At 45.0% G+C, this 18,107-nt stretch overlaps 1 protein-coding gene across 1 annotated transcript in view; it reads right to left on the bottom strand.

Annotated features, from left to right (window-relative positions):
- The window catches only part of Jmy (junction mediating and regulatory protein, p53 cofactor), a 79,354-nt gene extending 61,720 nt beyond the window's left edge, over nucleotides 1–17,634 (bottom strand). The window contains exon 1 of the mRNA XM_070031204.1: nucleotides 16,036–17,634. Coding sequence (XP_069887305.1) covers nucleotides 16,036–17,085 — 1,050 coding nt within the window. The 5' untranslated portion in view covers nucleotides 17,086–17,634. The remainder of the gene's footprint in view (nucleotides 1–16,035) is intronic.
- Nucleotides 17,635–18,107: the final 473 nt, after the last annotated feature.

Consider the following 18,107-nt stretch of genomic DNA (forward strand, 5'->3'; position numbering starts at 1 on the left):
CTCAAATACAGTAGTACTTTACAGAGCTATTATGCAGCCCCTAAACTCAATACTCTTGCAAAGAAGCCTAAGGCATCTCATCTAACACTGCTAATTTATTTATTTGTCTTTGCTATTAAGTTTCCTGTTTTTCCAACACTAGATTACTTTAGAAGCAATTATAACTCCAAATGACCAATCTTATTTGAATCTTAAACTAAAAATAATCTTAAAATTCATTGTAAAACCACTGCAAAGATTCAATTTACTACACAGATTTTAGCTTAAATCATTTTCTGTAATATATTATGAAAGAATTCAATAGAGGGCTTGGGGTGTGGCTTAGTGGTAGAGTATTTGCAAACTAACAAGCAGGAAGCCCTGCTTGAAATCCCAGCATCAGTCAAAAAATAAATAAATAAATAAAAATAAACCCAGGAAAGCATAATCATTATTATCGTCTGCTTTGCTAAGCAGATTTCTAATATAGATCCAGGGAATAAACAGCATTGGACATTCAAAGGTTATGAACTTTAAGATGCACAAGTAATAATGCAAATAAAAGAGAAGAAACTATAATATAAGTTAGATTCATTATGCTTAATGTTTAGGAGAAAAACTGTATGAATTTAAAATATGTGCCCAGGCACCTGTGGCTCACAACAGTAATCCTAGCAACTCAGGAGGCTGAAATCTGAGGACCACGGTTCCAAGCCAGCCCAGGCAGCCCAATTAACCACCAGAAAACCAGAAGTGGCGCTGTGACTCAAGTGGTATAGTGCTCACATTAAGCTGAAGAGCTCAGGGTCAGTGCCCAGGCCCAGAGTTTAAGGCCCACGACCTGACAAAATAAGTAAATAAATAAATAAATAAATAGGGCTGGGAAGGTAGCTCAGTGGTAGAGCGCTTGCCTTGCATGCATGAGGCCCTGGGTTCGACTCCTCAGCTCTACATAAGCAAAAAGAAAAAAAAGCCAGAAGTGGCGCTGTGGCTCAAAGGGTAGAGCACTAGCCTTGAGCTGAAGAGTTGAGGGAAAGCACCCAGGCCCAGAGTTCAAGCCCCACAAGTGACAAAAATAAATAAATAAATAAATAAATAAATAAATAAGCAAACAAACAAAATACATAAGATGGAGGTCTGCTAACTTTGAGAAGATCCACTGAGAGAAATTAAGAATGTATATGGATTTGATGTAAGTAAATGACACCAGCAAAATATTTCAGGAGAACTCATCAGCAGCCAACCACAAGATACACACACTTCAGCAGAAAGGATGGAGATCAGGGGCCTGGAAAGTAATGCTTGGGATCATTTGTAATTCAAGCTTTGACACATCTCTTGAGAAATTTTAGAAAATTATTTTGCTCTACTGAATCACATCAAAGACATGAATTTCGTAAAGCATTAAATATGTTAGCCTAATCATAAGTAAAACACATCTTCACTTGCTCCCTCTACTCCCTATCAAAATCTAATCCTGATAAGAACAAGACATAGAAGTCTCTACTACAATGTATTTGAAATGAAACTATTTCTCCAGTGTAAGGATTGTTCTTAAGGAAGTCAGGGACAGCAATTCAAAGGGGGAAAAATTTCAGCCAAGCTCATGGAACTATTACAGCTGACACAAAGTCAGATAGGAAGAACTGTTGGTGTTTAGTACAAAAAAAGATGACTACAATGACTACAATTTTGCATAGAGAATACAAAAATAATACTTTATATGTTTATAACATATAGTGGTAAATTTTCAAGAAGATGGATAATCCACATATCTTGAATCAATCAATATATAATGTATAAATGTACCAAAACATCACAGTATACTCCAATCTGAAGCCTGTTGTGAGCTACTATTGTTATTTTTTTTTTAAATAACTTTTGGGGGGGCTGGGAAGGTGGCTCAGTGGTAGAGTGCTTGCCCCTCATGCATGAGGCCCTAGGTGCAATTCCTCAGCACCACATAAACAGTAAAGACCAGAAGTGGCACTGTGGTTCAAGTGGTGAAGTGCTAGGCTTGAGCTGAAGAGCTGAGGGACAGCGCCCAGGCCTAGAATTCAAGCCCCACGACCAACAAAAAATAATAATGATAATAACTTTTTTTAAAGACTTTTCTTCAAAATCCCAGCAAAAGAGAAAACTGCCGTGCAATCCTGTACCACTTGCTCCTTTCAGATGGAGTTGGTACTTGGGGAATGTAACACTGTTACTATCTATACTAATTTCTGTCACTGACAAAATGCTTGAGTTAAACCTTTTTAAAAAAGAGTAAAATATTTTCAGAGGTTTCAGTTCATGATTAGTTAGTTCCAGTGTTTTGCGGCTTGTAGCAAGGCAGAGCATCATAGTGGGGAATACTTGATGAAGAAAAGCTGCCTCAACTTATTATGGCCAAGAGAGCGAAGAGGAAGAGGGGACTGGGATCTCAAACCGTTCTTCATGAGAATGTTCACAATGACTTAACTTCCACCAGATTTCACTAAGGTTTCATGATGAACCTAAGGGTTCTACCATCTCCCAAAACCATGTGGTGACCAGGCATCTATCATATAGCCTTTGAGAAGCATTTAAGATCCAAACCATATCCTTGAAGATCTTAAAAGATATTTGTAAAATCTTAATACAAACTTTAAGCTACAACCTCCTAGACATTAATAATTGTTTTCTCTAATGTAAGTTATCAAACTTTATAGACTGACTGACTCATATTTCTTTTTTATTTTTTTAGTAGTTTGAACTCATGGCCTCTAGTTTGATAGGCAGGTGCTCTACCACTTGAGCCATGCCTCCAACTTCTTTTTTCCTTAAATCTTGATGCTGGTGGCTCATACCTGTAATCCTGGCTACTTAGGAAACTGAGACCTGAGGATGCACCTGAGGTTTAAGCCCTAGTACCATCATAGAGACATACAGACACAGACACACATACACATACACATACACATACACAAGGAGAAATAGCGGCAATATATGGTATTACTTATATAGTTTAGCTCCCACCCATAATCCCAGAGCAGGGGAAACTGAGGCAGGAGGATTGTGAGTTTGAGAACAATCTGGATTTTAAAAAAAGAAGAAAAGGGCTGGGAAGGTGGCTCAGTGGTAGAGCACTTGTCTTGCATGCCTGAGGCCCTGGGTTCAATTCCTCAGCACCACATAAGCAAAAAGAAAAAAAAGCCGGAAGTGGCGCTGTGGCTTAAGTGGTAGAGCACTAGCCTTGAGCTGAAGAGCTGAGGGATAGCGCCCAGGCCCAGAGTTCAGGCCCCACAACCGGAACCAAAAAAAAAAAAAAAGACATGCTCTAACATTAGGCCTCTAATTTTTAAACTTCTGCAAGAAGTTTAAAAGTTCTCATAGAAGGGCCTTTGATCTTTCCCTAAAAAGGCAGAACTTCACACACACACACACACACACACACACACACACACACACACACACACACACACACACACACACACACACACACACACACACACACACACACACACAAAAGTAGTATAGAGAGTGGTATCCTATACACTGGAATAAAACTGAATTAAATTAAATTTAAAAATATGCCAGACACCCGAAGACCAATGGAACAGAATAGAAGACCCAGAAATAAATCCACAGGCCTACAGCCAGCTGATATTCGACAAAGGAGCCAAAGACATACAATGGAAGAAACACAGCCTCTTCAACCACTGGTACTGGGAAAACTGGGCAGCCACATGCAGAAAACTAAAAGTGGACCCCAGCCTATCACCATGCACCAACATCAACTCAAAATGAATTAAAGACCTTAACATTAAACCTGAATCTCTGAAACTACTGCAGGACAGAGTAGGAGAGACACTTGAACTAATAGGCACAGGAAGGAACTTCCTGAACAAAGTCCCAGGGTCACAACAAGTTGGAGAGAGACTCGACAAATGGAACTACCTTAAAATAAAAAGCTTCTGCACAGCTAAATCTATCGCAACTAAGCTAGAAAGACAACCAACTAATTGGGAAAAAATATTTACCAGCAATATATCAGACAAGGGGTTAACATCCTGTATATACAGGGAGCTCAAGAAACTAATCCCTCCCAAACCTAACAAACCAATTACTAAGTGGGCAAGGGAACTAAAGAGGGACTTCTCAAATGAAGAAATAAAAATGGCAAAGAAACACATGAGGAAATGTTCATCATCCCTGGTGGTGAAGGAAATGCAAATAAAGACAACCCTGAGATACCACCTTACCCCCGTCAGAATGCCCCACATCCACAAATCAGCCAACGACAAATGCTGGAGGGGATGTGGAAAAAGAGGAACCCTATTACACTGCTGGTGGGAAGGTACACTTATACAACCACTTTGGAAAGCAGTCTGGAGGGTCCTTAGAAAGCTGAAGATTTAGCTACTCAGGAGGCTGAGATCTGAGGATCGCGGTTCAAAGCCAGCCCGGGCAGGAGAAACCGTGAGACTCCTATCTCCAATAAACCACCAGAAAACCGGAAGTGGCACTGTAGCTCAAGTGGTAGAGCGCTCGCCTTGAGCTGAAGAGCTGAGGGACAGCGCCCAGGCCCAGAGTTCAAGCCCCATGACCGACAAAAAAAAAAAAAAAAAAAAGAAAGCTGAAGATTGACCTCCCTAACGACCCAGTCATACCACTTCTAGGCATCTACCCTGAACAACAGGAACCAATATACAAGGACACGTGCACCTCCATGTTTATAGCAGCACTGTTCACAATAGCTAGGGTATGGAAACAACCCAGATGCCCCACCACAGATGAATGGATCCAAAAATTGTGGTATCTATACACAATGGAATATTATACAGCCATTAGAAATGACAAAATAATGGCATTTGCAGGGAAATGGATGGAGCTAGAAGGAATCATGTTGAGCGAGGTAAGCCAAGAACGAAGAGACAAACGGTACATGGTCTCCCTGATAAGCGGATGCTAAATCCAAAATGTTAGGTGATACGACAAAACTAACAGGACTTAAGAAACAAAGAACTCCCACTAATCTGGTTGAACCACTACTAAATATCCCCATGCTGCTGATCACATATATGGTATATAACATGTGAACACCGTTATATGTTACAGACTGTGATAGACAATTTGCTCCAGGAAAGTTAGAATGAACTTGTGACTTTAAATGAACACCATTATTCCACAATACTGTGAAATTCCGGAAATTATGTAATCACTTAATCACAATAAAAAAATTAAAAAAAAAAAGAACCTTGGGGAAGGGAGGGAGGGAGGGGATGCTAGGGGGAAAACAATGGAGGGGGTAACAATGTTCAAGAGGAAGTGTACTCATTACCTCACTCATGTAACTGTAACCCTCTGTATAGTATCTTTACAATAAAAATTTTAAAAAAAATGCCAGGCACTGCTGGTTCATGCCTTTAATTCTAGCTACTCAGGAAGCTGAGATCTGAGGATCCTGGTTTAAAGACAGCCAGGGCAGGAAAGCCCGAGACTCTCATCTCCAATTAATCATCAAAAAGCCAGAAGAAAATAGAGCTATGGCTCAAGTGGTAGAGCACTAGCCTTGAGCAAAAGGGCTCAGAGAGAGACAGTACCCAGACCCTGAGTTCAAGCCCCAGGACCAGCACAAAAACTACAACAAAACAAAAAAGAAACCAAGAATATACAGTAGGTTCAGCAAATAATAAAAGAGCTTGGCTAGAATGAGAGTGTCCAGATAAAAGACTAGAGCGAAGTCAACCAAGACTTGGTGACCCTAAATGGCATTATTTGCCTACAAAACAAGTCATGGAACAGCTTGAGTAGTGACCTATATGCATTTGTTAAGACAGGAGAGGTGAGTATAAGAAGGTATAAAAAGTAGCATTTTGGGCTGGGAAGGTGGCTCAGTGGTAGAGCGATTGCCTCCTTGCATGCATAAGGCCCTGGGTTCGATTCCTCAGCACCATATAAGCAAAAAGAAAAAAGCCAGAAGTGGTGCTGTGGCTCAAGTGGTAGAGTGCTAGCCTTGAGCTGAGGGACAATACCCAGGCCCAGAGTTCAAGCCTCATGACCGGACCACCCACCCCCCCCACCCCCGCCAAAAAAATAGCATTTTATTTTTTTGTCAGCTGTGGAAATTGAATCTGGGCCTAAGCACTGTCCCTCAGCTCTTCAGCTCAAGGTGAGCACTCTACCACTTGAGCACCACTTCGGTTTTTTGGTGGTTCACTGAAGATAAGAGTTTCACGGACTTTCCTGTCCAGGCTGGCTTTGAACCACGATCCTCAGATCTCAGCCTCCTTAGTAGCTAGTATTACAGGTGTGAGCCACCAGCACTGGTGAAAGTAGCATTTTAAAAGTTTAGGAACTAGGTACAGAGAGACTATATTGAAAGGAAGACATTAGCCAAGAAAGGTACAATCAGTCCAGGGTTGAAGTAAAGAAGGTTGAGACTAGGGGGGAACAAAAGCAATAAAATGCGAACTAGAAGAAGTTAGAGGAGGATTGGGAGCCATCCCCCACCCAAAAAAAAAAAAAAAACACTTAAAAAAAAGAAGTGAGAGTTATTCTAGTTTGGTTTTTTAAAATTCTGTTTTGCAAAAAAAAAAAAAAATATAAAAAGCCGGGCGCTGGTGGCTCACACCTGTAATCCTAGCTACTCAGGAGGCTGAGATCTGAGGATCACGGTTCAAAGCCAGCCCGGGCAGGAGAGACTGTGAGACTCTTATCTCCAATAAACCACCAGAAAACCGGAAGTGGCGCTGTAGCTCAAGTGGTAGAGCGCTAGCCTTGAGCTGAAGAGCTGAGGGACAGCGCCCAGGCCCAGAGTTCAAGCCCAACGACCAACAACAACAAAAAAAAATTATAAAATTCTGTTTTGCTTTTGAAATACTAGGTATCAAACTCAAGGCCTAGAGCCTGTTAAGCAAACGCTCTACCACTGTCTAAGCCACACCTCAAGACTTCCTATTTTTCTACTTTTAAAGTCATAAGGATTATTTCTAGATAAGGATGCTTTTTTTTTTGGGTCCGGTCGTGGGGCCTTAACTCTGGGCTTGGGCGCTGTCTCTCAGCTCTTCAGCTCAAGGCTAGCGCTCTACCACTTGAGCCACAGCGCCACTTCCGGCTTTTTTCTTATATGGTGCTGAGGAATCGAACCCAGGGCCTCATGCATGCAAGGCAAGCGCTCTTACCACTGAGCCACTTTCCCAGCCCTGTTTTGTTTTGTTTTATTTTGTTTTGTTTTTATACTAGTACTAGGGCTTTGAATTCAGAGCCTGTGGTTTCACTTGACATTTTTGCTTAAGGTTGGTACTCTACCACTTGAACCATATCTCCATTAAGCCAGAAGTGGCGCTGTGGCTCAAGTGGTAGAGTGCTAGCCTTGAGCTGAAGAGCTGAGAGATAGTGCCCAGGCCAGAGTTCATGCCCCACAACCGACAAAAAAAAAAGCAAAAAGTTATCAGAATCAAAGTATTTAACATCATCCAGCTTGCAAGTCTTTAAGAATCATAAACTTCATTTAGCTCCATTATTCTGTTTTACAGTAACAGCACTTTGCAATATTTTCTCAATTATGATTAAGATAAGACATCAAGCTACAATGTTGATACATTACCTCAGTTCCAAAAGCTAAAGCTGCCTTGTGCCTTCAATATGTAATAGCCAGACTTTTAATATCTCCAGCTAAAAACTACCAGACAGAATCACTCTCTCCATTGCAATCATCCTGGGGCTTGAACCCTAGGCTTGCGCACCATCCCTAAGCTTCTGTGTTCAAGGTTAACGCTCTACCATTTGGGCCACAGCTCCACTTCTGGCTTTTTTTAATATGATTAACTGGAGTTGAGAGTCTCAAAGACTTTCCGACTCAGGAAACTGGGATCTTGCTGAGTAGCTAGGATTACAGACATGAGTCCTGGCTCCACAGCAAGACCTGGCCCAATGAAAAACAGCATCAAAGGCCTTCTACAGTACTGCCAATTCTCAAATGTATGTATCTGAAACTTCAGCAGGTCTCCAGAGTTGAGTAACTTAGTTTGAAAAATTTGGAAAGCCTTAATAGGAAGAAGGCATGGTCAGCAAAACAGTCTTCTTTCTTACCCCTTCTGTTAAATCACCTCCAAAGTAAGCAGTTCTCCTTAGAGCTGGGCACCAGTGCTTCCCACCTGTATTCTTCCACCTGTAATATTATATACTCAGAAGGCTGAGATCTGAGGATCTCATTGAAGCCAGCCCAGATAAGAAGGTTCATAAGATTCTTATCTCCAATTAGTCAGCAAAAATGTAGAAGGGGTATGGCTTAAGTGGTAGAACACTAGCCTTAAGTGGAAAAAAGCCAGGCAAGAGCACAAGGCCCTGAGTTCAAGCCCCAATACCAGTAACAAAAATAATAAATTTGCAAGGTACCAGTGTCTCACACCTGTAATCCTAGCTACTCAGGAAGCTGAGATCTGAGGATCTCGGTTCAAAGCCAGCCTGGGCAAGAAAGTCCATGAGACGCAACTCCAATGAACCACCAGAAAAATGGAAGTGGGACTGTGGTTCAAGTGGTAGAGCTACAGCCTTAAGCTGAAGAGCTCAGGAACAGCGCCCAGACCCAGAGTTCAGGCCCCATGACCGACAAAAAATAAAAATTTAAAAATATAAAACAAAAATTAAAGTTATAATCTCTGGAGGTAAAGGCTGAATGAAAAGCTGAAAAATCTATTACACGATAGAAAAGAAAAATAATAATTTTTGGAAACCACCATGAAAAGTGCCAGGCATTTGTTAAAAATTTGTAAACTATCCTTAGGTAATTCCTTGCTTTGAAGAAGCTAAAAAATAAGTTGGGGACCACTCTCTGGCTCATGTCTGTAACTCTAGCTGCTTGGGAAATCTGTAGAATCTTCGTTCAAAGATAGCCTGAGTCTTTGAAAAGTCCACCAGATTCTACCTCCAAAATAGCAAAAAGGCAGAATTAGAGTATGGTTCAAATGTTGGAACACAAGCCTAACAAATTTGAGGTCCTTTGTTCAAACCTCCCACACACACACACACGCACGCACGCACGCACGCACGCACGCACGCACGCACGCACGCACGCGGGAGGGAGGGAGGGAGGGAAGAGGGAGAGATGTTAAATAACTAAGCATGTCATCAGAATTGATGAGTCCCTGAAACCCAGATCTTTCTGACTCCAAAACACTTAATATGGTGTTTACTGTGTGCCAGTTCTGGGAGCACATGCTGCTCTCAGTGGTTTCCACTGCAAACAAGTTAGAATTAAGCACATTTTTGTAAACATAATAAATTCCAAGTAGATACTGATTTTTAGATCTTAATCAAGCCTACCATCATAATTGTGGCTTACTATCTAAAGCACATTAGTTATTTCAGGAATACTGTGATTATACAGAAACCATTATTTACAGGTCATCAAATGTAAACCTCAACAAAACAGTCACCTATACACACACACTACAATACAACCTTAGCTCCTACAGCCAAAGCATACTGCTATAGTCAAAAAAGTCTTTGTGAGCTGAGTGCCAGTGGCTCACGCCTATAATCCTAGCTATTCAGGAGGCTGAGATCTGAGGATCATGGTTCAAGCCAGCCTGGGCAGGAAAGTCCATGACACTCTTATCTCCAATAAACCACTAGAAAACCAGAAGTGGCACTGTGGCTCATGCAGTACAGCACTCACCTTGAGCTGAAGAGCAAAGGGACAGTGCCCAAGCCTAGAGTTCAAGCCCCACGACCAAAAAAAACTAAAAATAAAAAACGGTCTTTGTGGCACTTGCACTCATACAGAGTTTGAGTGCCTGCTGCATGGATAGCGGATCCTACAGAACACCATTGGAAAAGTGCAAGACAAACCTACCAGTAACAAATTCCACTTTTTCTGCTGGACCCAGTATTTGCACTCAGGGCGTGGGCATTGACCCTAAGCTTCATTTGGCTTTTTGGTGGTTAACTGGAGATGAGAATCTCTGGACTTTCCTGCTAGGGCTGGCTTTGTAAAATTGTATACTGAAGATCTCACAAATTATAATAATTTCAATTCAGTTGACCAAAGACAACCGTAATACTTATGAACTCTTATAACAATAGCCCCAAGATTAAACTCCAATCCAGGTTCCAGTAACCTTGAAACAGAAAATTTCACAATGTAGGGGTTTTGTTTTCTGGATGATGTCTTTTTGGTTTGCTTTTTGTTGGTACTGTGACTTAAAACTCAGAATCTCAAGTTTGCTGGACTTGCTTACTCAGGATAGTACTCTTGTTAGCTAAGCTGGGCCTCCACCCAGTTTTTTGCAGGTTTATGGGAGAGGAATCTGGTAGATTTTTCTTCTGGATTTTAGTCTCCTGAATAACTGGATTACAGAGTGAGTTTTCAATGGCCAGCTTGTTCTCTTTTGGTTTTGTTGTTAAGAGTGAGTGGGGGGGGGGGGGGGGGAGAATAGGGAGGGAGGGAGAGGGAGGGAAAGAGAAAGAGAGCTGGTACTGCACTTTGAACTAAGGGCCTAGATGCTGTCCCTTAACTTTCTCATGGAAAACTAATGCTCTAGCACTTGAGCCACAGCTCTACTTTTGGCTTTTTTTTTCTTAGTAGTTAACTGGAGATGTCTCACGGATTTCTTGCCCAGACTGACTGAGCTGTAACTCTCAGATCTCACCTAGGATTAAAGGTATGAAACTCTAGCACACAGTTATATTCTCTTGTTTTTTGAGGCAATATCTCAATTTGTTGTGCAAGTTGGTCTTGAAATGCTAGGCAAGTAATCTTCCTGCTTCACCTCCAAAATGCTGAATGTACCACTAACTTTGACTACAACTATTTGTTTTAAGATCCTTTGGTGGAGCTGGGAAGAATCTGTGCGGGGGGGGGGGGGGGGGGGGTTACACTAGGATTTAAACTCAGGGCCTCAGTTTGCTAAGCAGGTGCTTTACCACTCCAGCCAAATCCCTAGGAGACAAGAAGATCTTGACTTTGCATATAGACCAGGCTGGATCGCACTCCAGCTATATATTTCTCACAGGCTGGACGTGGTAGTAATGGTGGTGCCCATCCAGCCTTTTTCTTTTTTGAGTTTAAGATTTTTTATTAAGCCGGGCTCCAGTTGCTCACGCCTGTAATCCTAGATACTCAGGAGGCTGAGATCTGAGGATCGCAGTTCAAAGCCAGCCAGGGCAGGAAAGTCCATGAAACTCTTATTTCCAATAAACCACTAGAAAACCGTAAGTGATGCTGTAGCTCAAGTGGTAGAGCGCTAGCCTTGAGCTGAAGAGCTGAGAGACAGTGCCCAGGCCCAGAGTTCAAGCCCCACGACCGACCAAAAAAAAAGAAAAAGAAAAAGATCTTTATTAAGTGATACCTGAGTTTCAGTCTCTTGCCAGGAACTGAGGATGAGGCAACCCCACTATTCTCAGGCTTTCCCAAACCACAGAGTCTTCAAGGAAGGAGGGCAGGAAGCCTGCTCCTCCAAGCATAGCCCTGGGAGCGAGGCTAGCACTAGTTAAGAGACCCAAGATCGACCCCCAGCCCTACTTGCTTCCTGTCTAAGAGAAGGGGCCTGGCCAAAGCCTCCCCCCATAGCCCTGCTCTCAGAATATCATTCACTGTCCTGAGCTACACAGGAATCTACTCCCACATCATCAGGACAATAGAAAAGACAGCAATTCTTACTCAGCCCCACCCCTCCAGTCCTGGAGACAGACAAAAGGAGGGAAAGCCCATTAAGACAGAGGCCCTGACCCAGCAACTGCCTAGAGCATCTCCTTCCTGCCTCCCACAGAATGCTAGACCCTTGTCTTCAGCCTTTCCTAGATGGTAATTGGTGGGCCTCACTTCTCACAGGTACCACTTCTTTTAGATGTGGTCTGGGGAGCTTTTTGCCCAGGATGTTCTCAAACCTCAGTCTTCCCAATCTCTAGCTCCCAAGTGGCCAGCATTATTGGAGCGAGCCTCTATACACAGCTTCAAATTCTTTTTTTTTTTTTGGGGGGGGGGTGGGGGGGTGGGGCTTGAACTTTGGGCCAGGACCTGTCCCGGAGCTCTTCAGCTCAAGGCTAGTGCTCTACCACTTAAGCCACAGTGCCACTTCTGGTTTTTCTACTCATGTGGTGCTGAGGAATTGAACCCAGGGCCTCAAGCATGCGAGGCAAGCACTACCACTGAGCCAACCTCCCAGCCCCATATTTTTTGTATTTGTGCTGGTCCTGGAACTTGAACTCAGGGCCTGGATGCTGTCAGAGTTTGAACTTTAATTGTTTTCCTTTTTTCCCTCAAGGCTAGTGCTCTACCACTTTAGCCAAAACTCCACTTTGGGATTTGGGGTGGTTAATTGGAAAGAAGAGTCTCACAAACTTTCTTCCCTGGGCTGGTTGCTCAAATCTCAGCCTCCAGATTAGCTAGGGTTACAGGTATGAACCAGTGTCCAAACTGTTTTAAAAGGATGGGTAAAGGGAGTGACACAGGGGAGTAAAGTTGATAGTATACATTGTATGTATGTATGAAAATATCACAATAAAACCCTTCCTTGTATACAAGTAATGCATGCTAATAAAAGAAATCTTAAAAAAAAAAAAATGTGCAGAGCCAGGCGCCGATGGATCAACCTGTAATCATAGCTACTCTTATCACCAATTAACCACCAGAAAACCAGAAGTGCCTTGAACTGAAGAGCTGAGGGACAGCAACCAGGCCCTGAGTTCAAGCCCCACAACCGGAAAAAAAATCTTTAAACTAGAAGATGGGTGGCTCATGCCTATAACCCTAGCTACCTCAGAGGCTGAGCTAGCTCTGGAGGCTGAGATCTGAGCATCTGAGAAGCTAGCCTGTGGCATAAAAATCCAATTAACCTGCAAAAATGGTAGAATTCAGGCATAATCAAGAAAATGATTAAAGAAAATGCTGGGTAAGAGCTTGATATATCAATACCTATCCCTCTTGCCTGCCCTCCCCCAAAAACCCTGCAAGCCAAGGCAAATAACTCTCCCAAGTTATTAAGATAAAGAAAACTGGGCTGGGATGTAGCTCAGTGGCAGAGCGCTTGCCTAGCAAGTGCAACGTCCTGGGTTCGATCCCCAGTACCAAAAAAGAAAAGACAAAAAAAAAAAAAAGATAAAGAAAACTTTAAAGGCTGGAAGCATGGATAGAGGGATAGAACATACATGCACCAAGCCCTGGGTTCAATCCCCAGTATTGCTAAATAAATAAGACTTTAAGCAGCTAGAGAACACAAATGCAAGGCAATATCCTATATACTTCCACTGTCATATTGTTGGTCAGATATCACTATTCACATCACACCTTCCCCAATCTCAATTTCTCAAGATAATCCTATTGTACAAAGGAGAGTGGAAGTTACAAACTTATTTACTGTCCCTAAGAGCCAGTGTTCAAGTTCTGCTCTGTTCTGTCAACTACATATAAAGAACCAAATTTATATATTCACTCTTTAATTTACAATAAGCATTTTCAGTTGCTTCTCAAATTACTAAATGCTCTGAAAGCTTAAATTTTTCCTGTTAAGGAGAATAAAGCATATGGTCAATAAATTTAAGGGCTGGGAAGGTGGCTAAGTGGTAGAGCGCTTGCCCTGCATGCTGGAGGCCCTGGGTTTGATTCCTCAGCACCACATAAGCAGAAAAAAAAGCAGGAAGTGGCGCTGTGGCTCAAGTGGTAGAGTGCTAGCCTTGAGCTGAAGAGCTGAGGAACAGTACCCAGGCCCAGAGTTCAGGCCCCACAACCGGACCCCCCCCCCAAAAAAAAAATAGAATTTTAATTAGGAAAGCAATTCTTTTTAAAAATTTAACTAGAAGAGTACTTTTTTGGCAGTTCATTTTCAACCCATTTGATTTTTTTTTTTTTTGTCTTGTCGGTCGTGGGGCTTGAACTCAGGGCCTGGGCACTCTCCTTCAGCTCTTCAGCTCAAGGCAAGCACTCTATACCACTAGAGCCACAGAGCCACTTCCGGTTTTCTGAGTGGTTTATTGGAGATAAAGAGTCTCACAGCCTGGGGGCTGGGAAGATGGCTCAGTGGTAGAGCGCTTGCCTTGCATGCATGAGGCCCTGGGTTCGATTCCTCTGCACCACATAAGCAAAAAAAGAAAAAGCCGGGAGTGGCACTGTGGCTCAAGTGGTAGAGGGCTAGCCTTGAGCTGAAGAGCTGAGGGACAGCGCCCAGGCCCAGAGTTCAGGGCCTATAACCAGACCCCTCCCCCCCCCCAAAAAAAAAAAAGTCTCATGGCCTATCCTGCCTGGGCTGACTTGACCGGTGATCCTCAGATCTCAGCCTCCTGATTAGCTAGGATTTTACAGGCATGAGCCACCGGGCGCTCAGCTACCCATTTGAATTCTAAAACCAAAGACAGACACCTTTTTTCAGTATCATTAAAATTGAAATCGGACCAGTCCATTCAAGGATGAAAATAATTCTAATATGGAAAAAATGCTACATATATATGTAATGGACTAAGAGAAGCACTAACTTTGTTCTAAAGTTTAAAAGAAGTGTACAGCTCAATATTAATACCAAAAATACATTGTGTCTGTAACTTCCTTCCACAAAGACTTTAAGGAAGAAAAGACTGCAAAAGTGAGATGGAAATAAAAACAGATTCCTAGAACTCTAGGATCATATTACCATGGGTAACACTTAACAGAACGTAATCAACCTGAAGGAGTGAAAAATGTGGATACAGGAAGTGTAAAAGCAGTGGCAGAAAAATATCTAACAGGGCTGGGAATATGGCTTAGTGGTAGAGTGCTTGCCTAGCATGCATGAAGCCTGGGATTCGATTTCTCAGGACCACATTAACAGAAAAAGCTGGAAGTGATGCTGGGGCTCAAGTGGTAGAGTGCTAGCCTTGAACAAAAGAATCTCAAGAATAGTGTCCAGGCCTTGAGTTCAATCCCCAGGACTGGCAAGAAAAAGAAAAAAAATACCTAATATTCTATGAAGACAAACTGAGGACTGAAACTTTATCTAATGGCAAGATTAAAATAAAAACACCATAGGGGACTGAAACTTTGTCTAATGGCAAGATTCCAATAAAAACACCATAGAAAGCATTTTCCTCCCCAAATCCAATCTTTGTACTAATTCTAAAAGCAGTAATTTGCTTGAGAAACTACATGTACTGTCCATTAGAAGAAACTAGCTTTAAGTACTTTTTTTCTTAGTAAAGTTTCCTCAGTAATTAGGAATGAAATTAGGAATGACTTCATACATGAATACATATACACACATATACATACACACACACACACACACACACATACACAGTATAGCTTAACTGTTCAGGAATTTCCTATTATTTCCTGTTATTTTAAGGGTTAAATAATTTGAAGAAAACAAAAACAAAAAACGTTTTCCACTCTTTACTCTTCTACAAAGTACAAATGCATAATGCACTCACATAGAGCCTTCCTTCTCCCTAAAACAGGACTGAAACCTGAGCCACCTGTAAAGACTTGAGTTAACCTAAAAAAAAAAATACAGCTTACTTCCAATTGTTAGTTGGTTGGTTTCCACTAGGACAAGTCACATTTTAAAATGAATCCAGGGCTAAGGTATAGCATGCTTACTGCACTGTATTTCATTCCCAACCCTGCAAAGGAAATAAGTATTTTAAATCTGCCCACATTCTCAGACAGCACAAGGAGGGAAAAAAAGCAGATCAATTCTGCTCCATTAAGACAAATTAGTATGAGTAAACAGCAGGAAAGTGTTGATTATCTGGGCAGTTACTGCTGCTGCAAAAGCTTTAGGGGCAGAGTAAAACTCACTTAGTTCATGATATCTTTCTCTCTTTTTTTGTTTTTCCTTTGAGTGGCTTTCGTCTTATCACTGGAACTGAATAATAAACTGGATACACTTACTCTATGAGATCTGTTTGAAAAGTGGGGGAGCAATCTTAAGACTTACCAAAGGCCCTTCACCGAGCCAATGAAAGCAATGGAAGGAATGAAGGGGAGACAGGAACTCCTAGGCGGCTCTACTTTTTCCTGAGTGCAGAAAAGAAAACACCCCACGGGCACACTCCCCCACAGAGACGGATAAGAACCCTGATGACCGCGGGCTTTGCAAAGGGGGGGTCCTTCCTTACCTCCTGAATGCGCTTCCGGGCCCGCTGAAGCACTTCTTCATAGCCCTTTTGCCTCAACTCGCTGAGGCTCTCATAATACTCCTCAGGATCATCGGTCTCCGTGAAGAGCACCTGGGAAAGGATCTTCCAGCCACAAGTGTCCAGGCCGTGTCCAAGGTAAACCTGGAGCTGGTAACACAGAGCGTCGATCTCCTGCTCGGACATCTCAGGGGCGCCCCCAAACAGCACCGTCCACATTCCGGAAGGCTCTTCGGGGAACACCGGCAAGCAGGGCTCCAGCTGCGAATTCACCGAGCAGAGCTGCTGGTGCACGGCGCGCAGATCCTGGAAGGAGAAGAGCCCTGCCCAACTGCACTCCTCGGCGGGAGACTCAGGCTCGGTGGCGGCGGTGGCGGCGGCGGCGGCGGGCGACTGCTCCGCGTCGGTGACTGTTAGGGGCGTCTCGTCCTCCCGCACCATTTCCAGCACCTCGATCTCCTCGGAGACCGCCCCGGAGGCGCTTACTACCCGCACCGAGGACACGGGGGCCTCCCTGGGCGCCGGTGGCGATGCTGCAGTGGCAGGCCTCGTCGCATCTCTGGGTTCAGCTCCTTTCCGGACCGGGCTGGGCTTGGCCCGCGCGGGGCTCCGGAGTGGACTCTCCGCCCCTTTGCCGGCCGGACCCCGCAGCAGTGGGTCCCCTCGAAGGCTGCGCGGGCTCCGCGGAGAGCCGCCGTCCGCCCAAATCGGGCTCCTCCGGGGCCCGGGGCTTCGGACGGGTGTAGCAGAAGCACCGGCCTCGGGCCGGCACTTGCCCGCCGGGCTGCCAGGCCCGCGGGTCCCATCAGAGGCCGGGGCGCCGGGCTCGGCGCCTCCCCGCGCCCCCGCCTGCTCCCGGGAACCGCTCCGCTGCCTCTGGGCCGTCCGGTTATGGCAGGTTATGGCAAACTTGCCTTCGATCTCGTTCCAGGCCACAATGAAGACGAACTTGTGCTTCTCGCGTTCGTCGAACACATGGGGCCGAACAGCCACCCAGTCCGACTCCAGAGTCTCTTCCAGCGCGAAGGACATGGTGGCTCCCGGCACCGGGCCGCGGGGCCCCGAGGTCAGGACGGCTGTCCTGCGCCGCGCCCCCCGCTCACCCTCGCCGGGCGCCTTCAGCCATCTTAGCACGCCGGCCGGCTCTTCCCCGCTCGCTCGCTCGCTCGCTCGCTCTTCCCCCGCGCTCCACCACCCGGCTCCTTTGTGGCGCGGCTCCCGGGGAGGACAATACACGTCGCCCGGGCAGGTAGTTCACATGGTCACGTGCGGCCGGATCTGTTTACAAGCCCCGCGCTGCCGCAGCGCCTCGCCGAGGGCCGCCCGGCCTCCCCTGCGCGAGGCCGCGGGGCCGCGTCCGCGGGGCTCCCGGCGTGAGGCGCGGGGGCCGCGGGGCCCGGACGGCCAAGGATGCGTTCTGGACCTTGCAGGGGCCTACCCGGGTCCCCGCCCCTGCTCTTCTCCTACCCACCGCTCCGAGTCGACGTGACGGGGAGACGCCGTCTCCTAAACTCTGCCGCTCACCGTCGCCACAATGTTGCCATTTGGTTGCTGACGTCGGCGGCTCCACGAGGGACGTAAACACGGGCACGTGCCGCACGCTGGTGACGCGGCGGCGGCGGCGCGCTCCGTTCCCGCGTGAGCGCGCCTTCTCGCCCCGCCCATCCGCGTCGCCCAGCCCCGCCCTCCAGCCGCCGCGCTTCCGACTACTTGGTGCGCAGCCTCCGGCTTCCCCGGCTTGGATCCCGGATCCTGGATCCTGGCGCCGGCCTGCTACCCGTACCCCAGCACAGTGAGAGGGGCAGGTGTGTCCTACTACACAGATAGCCTGAAACCCTGAGGAACAAGGAACAAGGGTAGAAGATCTGAGGCTTTTGGAAATCCGGGCATTCAGAGGTACCCTCCTGTGAATTTTTTGAGGGAATCAGATAGGCAACTGTGTTCTGAGAAAAGTCATCTGGAACAGCATGGGAACCCCAGACGTTGGTAGAGCCTTCCCAACTGTTAGATATCCTCAAACATCCTTAAGTCAGTTTTTTTTTTGTTTAGTTTTT

This window comes from Dipodomys merriami, unplaced genomic scaffold, assembly GCF_024711535.1.
Source record: "Dipodomys merriami isolate MVZ:Mamm:240054 unplaced genomic scaffold, mDipMer1.0.p SCAF_20, whole genome shotgun sequence".
Taxonomy (NCBI): Eukaryota; Metazoa; Chordata; class Mammalia; order Rodentia; family Heteromyidae; genus Dipodomys; species Dipodomys merriami.